General features: G+C 41.6%; 1 protein-coding gene across 10 annotated transcripts in view; it reads right to left on the reverse strand.

The window, feature by feature from the left end:
• Window positions 1–11,295, reverse strand: part of Cdc14b (cell division cycle 14B) — an 80,504-nt gene that overhangs the window by 16,209 nt on the left and 53,000 nt on the right. For all 10 annotated transcript variants that reach the window (XR_003845376.1, XR_003845377.1, XM_029547355.1 and 7 more), the window contains exons 6-9: window positions 7,641–7,707; window positions 6,887–6,949; window positions 4,147–4,234; window positions 3,468–3,698 (exon numbers count right to left, since the gene is read on the reverse strand). Coding sequence is in view for 8 of the 10 variants with exons in the window: in XM_029547355.1 (XP_029403215.1) it covers window positions 3,468–3,698; window positions 4,147–4,234; window positions 6,887–6,949; window positions 7,641–7,707 (449 nt within the window). In the remaining 2 variants the exon portion in view is untranslated. The remainder of the gene's footprint in view (window positions 1–3,467; window positions 3,699–4,146; window positions 4,235–6,886; window positions 6,950–7,640; window positions 7,708–11,295) is intronic.

Below are 11,295 nucleotides of genomic sequence, written 5' to 3' on the forward strand. Positions count from 1 at the left end.
GCCAGTCTGGACTGGAAATGCCCTGTCTCTCTTCTTTCCAGGCTGAAATTACTGGTGAGCTACAAGGCCACCTAGTATTTCTGTGTCTTCTAGAGACCAGAACTGCAGTCTCACATTTGCCTGGCAAACACTTTATATGATGAGTCATCTCCAGCCCTATTTCTTTCCTCTTATGGAGACCATTATAATTAACGCCCACGATGGTTAATATGTTATATCAACTTGGAAGGAATTTTGGTCAAGATCGGCATTTCATTCAGTGACAATTTTAAGTAAGCACATCACTTTCCATAACGTAGGCAGTCCTCCTCCAATCCATTTAAGATCTGAACAGAACAAAAGGATTACCCTTCCACCCAAAGCAGGTCCTCCCGCACCCTGTGTTCATGCCTACAGGTAGGCAGCTCACAGTACAGATGAGAGACTCAGTGACTACAGTTTCTCTATATAAACATGCTATTGGACTGCTAGATGCACATATTTAGAAAGGGGTGCTGCTAGAGCAATGATATGAAACTGTGGAAGCAGCTCTGGAACTGAACTGTACGGGAGGACTGAAGTATCTGTTAGGAAAGCCACCTCAGATGAGGGCAAGCAAAGAAAAGGTTTTAGTGAGAGGTGTGTGGAGGTAGTTTCTTTCCAGTCTGACTTTGTTCTTAGTGGTTTTATCACAAAAGGGGGGTGAGAAGTCTGCCAAATGCCATTCCTATACTAACAGAGATGATTATGTGTTTTTTGAGCTTCACAGTTACTGTGGAGACTTACAATGACTTTTCTATGTTACTTTAGGTCTGTAATTCCAGGAAAATGCTTTGGTAGAGCAAAGTGTAGTGTAGTGTAGTGTAGTGTAGTGTAGTGTAGTGTAGTGTAGTGTAGTGTACAGGGTCTCCTGAACTGCAGACTGGCCTCAAACTCACTATGTGACTGAGGATAATCTGAAATTTCTGATCCTCGTGTCTACATTCCCAGTGCTATGACTGCAGATAAATACCATGGGTTATCCAGAGCTGCAAAGCAAACTGAAATCGTCATGCTTGCAAAGCAAGGCCTCTACCAATGAAGACCCAGCTCCGTATGAGTCTTTTACCTTGTATGGCTTTTACAAAGACAGCTTCTTTGCTTGTGTTTGGTAGCAAAGCAATCCTGGCCTTAGAGAACAGTTTTCTTCATTCCCTTCAAATCTGAATAATCTCAGAGAATTGGTGTTAGTCATCAGGCTCTCTTCCTTAGGCGAGAAACTCTGTTACCTCCTCAGTGTCCTAGATTCTGTGCCCACTGCCCATATCTCATGGTGATTCTGTGTTGGTTGGTTTTGTTCCCGGGAATTTTCCACTTCGTTTGCATCATCCAACTTTCTGTTGGCTGTCCACAGTCATCTCTTACTGGTTGTTCACACGTGTAATGTTCAGCTCTACCAGTCTACCTTATTCCTCTTAAAACGAGGTCTATCAATGAACCTAGATCTCACTGGATTCAGCCAGATGGATAGGCCAGTAAGCTGAGTAAGTCTACCCATCTCCTGTGCAGAGGTTAGGGGTGCATGCAGCCATACCTACCTTTTTACATGCAGATCCGAGTTCAGGTCCTCTTACCTTGTCTACAGACTCTCAAGTATTGTCCCCACTGCCACTTCTCATGCAATAATTTAAGCCTTTCTTCTATCTTCAATCATCAAACACAAAACTAAAGGTTTATGGTTATTTTGTTCTTGTTAGACTTTGTGAGGAACCGACCACACCTGGATTTTGTTGATTTCTATAATAGTTTTCTATTTTTTATGTGTTATTTATATCGAAACAGTGAAAATATTTTACAAGCGATTACTAGTCTTTAACCTATGTGCATATTGACCTCTACAGTAGACACTTGCTTCTTCATGTGGTTTTGAGTACTGTCAAGAGTCCTAACAGATATCGTATAGGTCAAGTTGTAACAATTCCCCCAGCACCTGACCATCGAGGGTGCTTTTACTTTTTTCTATTTTGAGGGAGTTTTGAAGGTTTATAGGGCTCTTGGTTACAAAGTTCTTCCTTATCAGTTTATTGCCTCTGGCCTCCATAGTTTCTCATGGTAGAATTAGTAACCTGAGAGTTTCCTCTCTCTTCTTTCAATGCCTTTAGCTTTAGACAGTATCATAAAGTGTCTTCATGTTAGTTTCTGAGTCTGTTCTGTTTGGAGCTTGCTGAGTTTTGAGAATGTTTACAATCATGCCTTTCATAAAAGTGGGAAATATTTCCGGGCTGAGTGCCTCCTCCTGCTCTCTCTGCTGGAACTCCCACTGTGCACATGGCAGGGTTGTGTGTGTCTGCCCAGCTTCATCCCCAAACTGTACACTTTGCTTCTTTCTCCTCTTGACTCCCTTTCTCCTTGTTCCTCAGACCTGGTGTTTTTTTAATGGCTCTGCTCTTCACAGTATTGGCTTCTTCCTTCTGTCTATTCAGGTCTCCTTTGGAACCCTGCCAGTAAGTTTTTCAATCCATTTCCAGAATTGCATTTTGGGTTTACTTCATGGTTTTTGTTTTCTATTGACACTTGGCTTTTGCTCACATATTTTTTACCCCCCTTTCCCACATTTTCTTTTCGTTGTGCACACTGAGGTAGCTGTTTTAAATCATCTGTCTGCAAAATGTACTATCTGATCCTTGTCAAGAATAGTGGGTTTTTCATACTTTCCTGGCTCCATTTTACTTTTTGGTATGCCTTATCATCTTCCACTGCATACTGAACATTTGAATGTTGTGATTATAGCTACATTCCTAACTAAAAATACAGTTTTAGCTCTGGGAATTAATTTGGTGGTTTTTCTTTTTAACCTTGCCATTTAATATCCCTTGTTTTCTTAATTACCTAATTTCTTAATTAAAGTTAAAGAAACTCTACTATATTCACACTGTGCATCATTACAATTATTCCTGGAACATTTAGATTCAGAAACTGCTATAGCTGCTGAAACACATCTTAGTCTACACCAAGCTGCTGCAAGACTTTGATGTACTGCTGACAACCTGAGGACTCATCTCATAGACACATGACAGACAGAAGAAATATACACATTTCAGTGTAATAAGCTGTGGTAGGCTTACTTGTAAAGACAATTTACTATACTCTATATACAAATTAAGGATTTTAAAATCGCTCTTTCTGGGCAGCCAGATGGATCAACTACTAAAAGCACTTGCTGCCAAATCTGATACTATGCGCTCCATTCTTGGGAACTACATGGTAGGAGAGAACTGAGAAGTGATTCCCACGTGTTGTCTTTGGTTGGTCGCTCTCTCTCTCTCTCTCTCTCTCTCTCTCTCTCTCTCTCAAACACACACACCACAATGATGTCACACAAAAAAACTTAAATTATTCTTTCAAAATCACAGTGGTCTTGCCATGTAACATAAAAGGATATAACCCATACCTACATATATACTCGAACATGCACACTGCCCTTTAACCCAACCTAGCTGCTTATTTACCTTTGCAATGCACTGCAATGGCACCCTCAACATTTTCACAAATATCCAGAAATTCTTGGACAATTGACTCAGCAGGGGTGCTGCCATCCGGAAAGAAAAGATCATGGTGATCGAATCCAGCATCCGTAAAGCGCTTAGCATCATACATTCTTTTATTCAGACGAATAATGGTAGTTACGTTGTGATTCTTAAAATATGGAATATAAGTCTCCGGAGAATGTTGGTGGTAACCTACATAAAGAGATGACCAAAGCTTGGAACACAACGGAAAACAGTTCCACCTGAAAGTGGGTGGAAACAATGTCTGGACTGGGGACTGAATACCAATTTGATTATAACTGTAAAAAACAAGAGCTTAAAAAGTTAACATTCAGGCAGAACAGTGTGCTCAAATAACCAAGAGTGGTTAAGTCGTGAAGACTGAGTCAAGCTTAGCTTAATTCTCTGGTCTCTTTCTAAACATGTTTGGGTCATTCCTGCAACAGGCAGCTCAGGGGCCTCCCTCCCAGGAAGTAAGCAGAGCAAGGGTGAGCCCAGCACAGACACCAGAAGTCAGGACTCCTGCCTTACTTGTACTCACAAAGAGGTGGGACAACAGGCAAATGTTGCAGTGCCCAGCTCAGTAGTCTATTGCAAAAGGAAAAAGAGGAGGCTACTTGGGTTCCAGAGTTTTGCATACCACTTTCCAGCCTGGATCTTGAATGGGGCCCACAGAAGGCAAGAAATCGCTCTGGTATTATCCAGTTGAAATCTCCATTTTCTGCTTTCTGCAAAGGAGAGACCAGCACAATTATCCTTTGAACCACATCTCCTTCCACCTCCCTTCTCAACACTCAGTTCAAAACCATTGTCTTTAGCATGTCTGCTGTTTATTAATAGACACAGAGAGAATCTATTTTGCTTTGAGTATCCCCAGGAAACAGGTGACTTCCCTGGTGTCAATCACTTTAAAACTGTTTCTTTGCTTAGGTCATTAGCCTGGAGAGTAAAAGTGTCAGAGAGAAGCACTCTCCACAGAGAGGAAACAATAACACACACATACATTGGACAGAATACAGGTGCTAGCCACCCTCCTCTTTTCTTTTCTAGGGAAGAATCTTGCCATGTAACCTTAGCAGGTCTGAACTTGCTATGTAGACTAAGTAGACTAAGATGCTCTCCCTTGGACTCAACAGAGCTGTCTGCCACTGCCTCCCAAGTGCTGGGGGTAACAAGCATGGCCTACGCCCAGCATAACACAGACTTTTTTTTTTAAAAAAAGATTTATTCATTTATTATATGTAAGTACACTGTAGCTGTCTTCAGACACTCCAGAAGAGGGAGTCAGATCTTGTTACGGATGGTTGTGAGCCACCATGTGGTTGCTGGGATTTGAACTCCGTACTTTCAGAAGAGCAGTCAGGTGCTCTTACCCACTGAGCCATCTCACCAGCCCCAGCACAGACTTTTAAGAAGTAAAAAAACCAATGGACTGTGACAGAATCAGTGCCAGGAGAGAAAAATCACTTTAACAACTGCAGTAATAGAAAACACTGTACTTCATGTACCATCTGCTATTTTCAGTTTTTTTATATACCGTGTGTGTGTGTGTGTGTGTGTGTGTGTGTGTGTGTGTGTGTGTGTGTATCTGGTGTTCAATTACTTTCTACACCATTTTTGGGGGGAACAGACTCTTTCTGAAGCTAGAGCTTGCAGACTTTAACTCAGGCTAGTCTAGCTCACCCCAGGGATCATCTGTCTCTTCCTTTCGATTTCTCTGCAATTTGTCTGCTAAGCCACCTCCCCAGCTCTGCTCCTAGATCGATTATTCATTCATTCATTCATTCATTTATTTTTGAGACAGGGTTTCTCTGTGTAGCCCTGGCTGTCCTAGAACTCACTCTATAGACCAGGCTGGCCTCGAACTCAGAAATCCGCCTGTCTCTGCCTCCCGAGTGCTGGGATTAAAGGCATGCGCCACCACACCTGGCTGCTCCTGGATTTTTAACTTGCAGAATCCAATAAAATGTTCACTCTTTTATTTAAAACATTAGGGTTTTTTGTCTTAAGACAGAGTGTCACTGTGAAGCCTTGACTGGCCTGAAACTCACCATGTACACCAGGCTGGCTTTGAACTTGCAGAGCTCCATCTCTTCTGAGTGCTCCGATTAAAGATGTTTGCCGAAATGCCTGGCTATTTCTGCTTAGCTTTAATAACTTTAAACAGATGATACAGTTGGGCTATAACAACCAAGTATACCTTAGCAGTCACTAGACACAGCAAGCTATCACCTTACTGTGTCTACCCTGTGGACTTCAAACCTATATCCACATCACAATAGGAAGGTCACCACCACTAAAAACAGAACTTAAACTAAGCATTATAAAGATGCACCTGTTCACCCTGAAGCCACCACTAAGAATCACGAATGGAGTTAAAGGTGTGACATTTCTTACCATACAATCTTATTTTATTTTTTTCTTCATGTGCATGAATGTCCATGCATGTATGTATGTTGGGTGCACATGTGTGGTATAAGCATGTGGAAGCCCAAGGCTAACTTACATTGTTTTCTCTTTCCACATCCTATATTAAGGCAGAATCACTTAGTTGAACCCAGATATGACTGATAGATAGGCAGGACATTATGCCCACCTAATATTTTTGTGGGCTTGGGATATTCAAACTCCATTAACCTCTGAAGCACCTTGTCATATTGCTTAATACTTAAAAGAAAAATTTTTTTCTCCTTATTTCATTAGGTAGGATAACAGATTGAAAAGTATGTGGGCAAATAGTAGAATTCTGATGAGAGCCCAAACTTCCGGTCATAAGTTTTGGGTGTTACATGCAGGCTGTTCCTGCATTTTTTTTTTAAAAAAGATTTATTTATTTATTATATGTAAGTACACTGTAGCTGTCTTCAGACACTCCAGAAGAGGGAGTCAAATCTCGTTGCGGATGGTTGTGAGCCACCATGTGGTTGCAGGGATTTGAACTCNGGACCTTCGGAATAGCAGTCTTACCCGCTGAGCCATCTCACCAGCCCTGTTCCTGCATCTTAAATGTTCCAAGCACACCTAGATAGCTCATGTGTTGAACAAGTTTGAATCTGCGAATCATTTCACAAGCATATATCCATCAAAATATTATCTGGGCCAGTGAGGTGGCTTGACAGGTCAAGCACTTGCTAAACAAGTATGAGGGTGTGAGTTTGAATCCAGAACCCATGTAGATGTGAAGAGTGAAGAGAAGAAACTGACTCTACAAAGATGTCTTCTGACCTCAAAAACTCACCAATACGCGCCTGCTCCCCCCCCTCACACACACACACACACACACAGAGACACACGACGGTGATGAAATACAGATATATTGATCAATGACACCTTAGTAAAGTGCAGAGTAGGGAGACTGAAATCAGTAACCTAGAACTTACTTCATAGTGTTCATATTCGTCAAGGTTAAATGAGTTGAAATTAAAGAAGCCATACTGCATTGCCTAAAATCCAAAAGAAAATGTTTATGAACAAAGGCATAAGGAAAACACCAATTTTCTATTAAGAACCAAGATGTATCCAGATGAACCAGAAAGTACTGTATGCAACACTGAACATTTTCAAAGGCTAAGCCCCTATGCCCCATTCCTGCAACTTTGACAAAGCAACTGTGACACACTTATTTTTATATAAAACTTTGTAACAAATTAATTGTCCAAATTCTGTTGAATTCAAAGCCCAATGCCTGGAGACAAAACTGAGCCTCGCAGTTACTGTGTTGCAAAGGATGGGACCTAGGACATTGCACATGCTAAGCCAGCACTGCCACTGCACACCTGACAATTACTGTGCTGTATATACATAAATATAACTTGGAGGGGAATAGTACTCAACTTTTTTTTTCTTTAAATGAGGTACACTCAAAGCTAACACTGCATCTAGCTAAAACCAAATTACTTAACTCTCTTGTGCCTTGTTTTTGTGATGCTGGTATTAAACCCTTGGCCTTCCGAATGCTAAGCAAGTGCTCACCCACTTGAGTGACAACCCCTGCCTGCCTCCTGTCTGTAAGTGCCCTTTCCATCCCATTCAAGCATAGAAACAATCAGAAATTCAGAATGAGGTGTTTATTGGTTTGGGATTACTTTAATGTTAACTGGTACCTTACACACCTGAAGGAACTCTAATACTCACCTTCTTTACTGCGTGAAAACAGTCGAGAAGTGTAATGTAGAAACTGCAGCTTCCGTAGGCAGCATCTCTGAAATTCCCAAAGTGTTACTCCATTAATGTTCTACACCACACTCACACCAAGACAAAGCTGACTAGAATTCAAAACCAAACGTACTCTGCTTCAATAATCTTTTCAGCATAGAAACAAGCATTCTGCCCCTATAGATATAGTAGAACTTTGAATAATTTAACTTGGTAACTTCTTCCTAATACTTAAGGGTTAGAATTTCAATAAAATCACAGGGGCATCCAGTAAAATCACTCCACATCTGAGCAAGCTTATAACTACAAAACAGATAGTTCCACTCAAATACTGCATTGGCCCTATCAGTAATCAACAAAGAGTGAACTCTCAAACTGTAGTAATGCATGACTCTGAAAGTAGTTAACTACTTGTATTAACTTCTTAACATGACCAACACTTTTCCAACTTAGTTAACCTAAAGGCACACCAATTCAACCATGCAAAGAATTTTTTTATTTCAAGAATAGCAATGGCTCAAGGCCTACTTTACCCAAGCCCTGCCTTACACAATCCTAACATAAAAGCTTGCTTCTTGAAGACCCAACCCCCCCCCACACACACACACACCCCAGTCCTCCCACTGGAGCCATTGGGAACCATCCTCAATTGCTCCTCCACCTTATTCACTGAGGCAAGATCTCCCAACAAACTCAGAGCCCACCAGTATAACTGGCCTTGCTAGCCAGCTTGCTCTAGGGATGCAATGTGCCTGCCTACCAAGGCAGAAATGACAGTTGGGCTATCATACCCACCTGTGGGTATGTGGGCTGCAAAGAATCTAAACTCTAGTCCCCCGACCTGTGCAGAAAGTGCTCTAACCACCTAGCCATCCCATGCATACTAGATGGTTCCAGACACACAAAAATCCAAAGCAAACAAGCCTAAGTGACTGCAGAAGGGAAGCATAAGTGCAGTCTCTATGGGAGGGCGATAACTGACTGCACAGGGCAGGAGGGAATCTTTGGGGTGATAGCCATGTTCTATATCCCAAAGTGTGGTAGTCACACACACAAACACATGTCTAAGACTTGGCTGTACAAGTCAGATTAGTGTTTTCAGCTGGGGTGCATGCTACATGGTACAGTGTGTGCCCTTGTACAATGTCCTGAGTCTACTCCCTAAGCACTGCACACACGTATTCGATGTTTGTTTGACTGTTAACAAGTTGTATTTATCAATTTTTATAAAGGAGAAAAGGGGCTATGGATATTGTGCAAACTATGTGAGGGCAGGCTTCTTTTTTTTTTTTTTCCCTTGTTTTCTTTTGGGCACATAACTCCTGTAGATACAGGTACTGCTATTTTTCTTCAGAGTAAGGCTCAAGTCTGTAAAGGACACAGCAACAGCAAAGGTTAAGAGTCACTTCTCTAACCGATAACTAAAGAAATCCATTGACAACCGTGTGATGGGCATTGTGGTACACACCCATAACTTTAGCATTTGGGAGATAGAAACAAGAGGGTCAGAGGACAATGCAAACTCTCTCACAGAAAGTACAACAAATCTAAGAAGCAGAGCATTGGGCTGGTGAAATGCTCTTCCGAAGGTCCGGAGTTCAAATCCCAGCAACCACATGGTGGCTCACAACCATCCATAACAAGATCTGACTCTCTCTTCTGGAGTGTCTGAAGACAGCTACAGTGTACTTACATGTAATAAATAAATAAAATTCCCCTTTAAAAAAAAAAAGAAGCAGAGCATTACTACAGACAACAGTAATACAAGTGTGCTCCTTCATGTTATTTCCCTCACTAAGACAGAGGATAAATGACACAATTTAGTCATTTAATCATAGGATACTGAGCATGGCAGTACACACCTTTAATCCTAGCATTAACAAGGCAGAGAATGGTGGAGCTTTGTGAGTTTGAGGCAGTTTGGTCTACGTAGTAAGTTTCAGGATAGCCAGAGCTGTAGAGGGATCTGGTCTCAAAAGGGAGGGAGGAATAGAAGGAAGGAAGGAAGGAAGGAAGGAAGGAAGGAAGGAAGGAAGGAAGGAAGGAAGGAAGGAAGGAAGGAGAGGAAGGAGAGGAAGGAGAGGAAGGAGAGGAAAGGGAGGAAAGGGAGGAAAGGGAGGAAAGGGAGGAAAGGGAGGAAGGAAAAGAAATAGGCTGGTCATGGTGTCACTGCAAAGTCCAGCATGGCCTTGTTAGGGACAGAATAATATGGTTCCTGACCCTGAGACAGAGCCAGCAAGCGTGGGCCTCCATGAGTGTCGATGGCGGTTGTGGCCTTAAGCTTGTTTGTATAATAATGTGTGTATTTTGGCATTCCTCTGAGGAATGTCCACTCTGTTACTATTAATGACTCCATGATAATAAGAACAGCATAGGCAAAGATGTGGCTATTGTCTCAGCAAAATGGTAAACACTGGGACCTTCAGGACAGTCCTTAAGGCAGTGGAAAAGAACTCTTAAAAACAAGAGTTCAAAAATATATAATTTTTCAACTATTCAAAAATATAAGGACACAATATGAATTATAAAAGGGGCATCACAGATCTAAAGGAACACAAGCAGCTGCACTATGATCCAGCTTGTCAGAAAGATGCTAAAGAAGGAGATAAAGGTTTTTGTTTTGTTGTTGTTTATGCTTACAAATGCCAGCAGACTCCCAAGTTCAGGGCCAACCTGGGTCAGAGCTAATTTAGGTCCAGGCATAGTCGGAATGGTGATTCCAGCGCTGGGTCTCACCCAGCTATCTTATTGTCTGTGCTTATGTTTGCTGTCTCTTCCTAAGAGTCAAGGAGCTAAAGTCATGGAATGCTGATTCATGGGATGGTTAAGACAGAACCTGGAATAACTGAATTGATATGTAAATAAGAGTGGGCTTTAGGGTCTGCATGAGATGAGCTAGCAGAAAGTGATAGCAGTTCTTTTTTAGAAATTTTTTTCTAGCAAGAGCTGATATATCTGGAAATCTCTGGAGAGAGATCACTGCCCTTCAAGATTTTTTTTTCTGGGGCTAGAGAGATGGCTCAGTGGTTAAGAGCACTGACTGCTCTTCTAAAGGTCCTGAGTTCAAATCCCAGCAACCACATGGTGGCTCACAACAATCCGTAATGAGATCTGATGCCCTCTTCTGGAGTGCCTGAAGACAGCTACAGTGTACTAACATATAATAATAAATATTTTTTTTTCTAATGGGATTTCTGATTTTAGTAGGAAAATCCACGGAGAATGAGCACAGCTCTTTTGGAATTTTTCATAATTTTCTAGCAGCTATCCAGAGAAGGCTCTTTGAAGAGCGAACACAGCTCTTTTAGAATATTTTCTGACTTCTGATTTTGATTGGAAAACCCAAGAATTACTTTTAGAATTTTGAGTTGATCCAAGAATTTTCTTTATAGCGGTTTTTCTGACTTTGGTTAGAAAACTCATGAGCTATCCAGAGAGCTTTTGCAATTTTTACTCACAGAGAAAACTGTGTCGAGCAGAAAGTTAGCTGTCTCAACTATTCAACTACGGAGCTTTTAGAATAGCAAGAGAAAGCTGTCTAGAGCAGAGAACACACACACACACACACACAGAGAGAGAGAGAGAGAGAGAGAGAGAGAGAGAGAGAGAGAGAGAGAGAGAGAGAGAGAGAGAG

The sequence above is a fragment of the Mus pahari genome, chromosome 16 (genome assembly GCF_900095145.1).
Source record: "Mus pahari chromosome 16, PAHARI_EIJ_v1.1, whole genome shotgun sequence".
Taxonomy (NCBI): domain Eukaryota; kingdom Metazoa; phylum Chordata; class Mammalia; order Rodentia; family Muridae; genus Mus; species Mus pahari.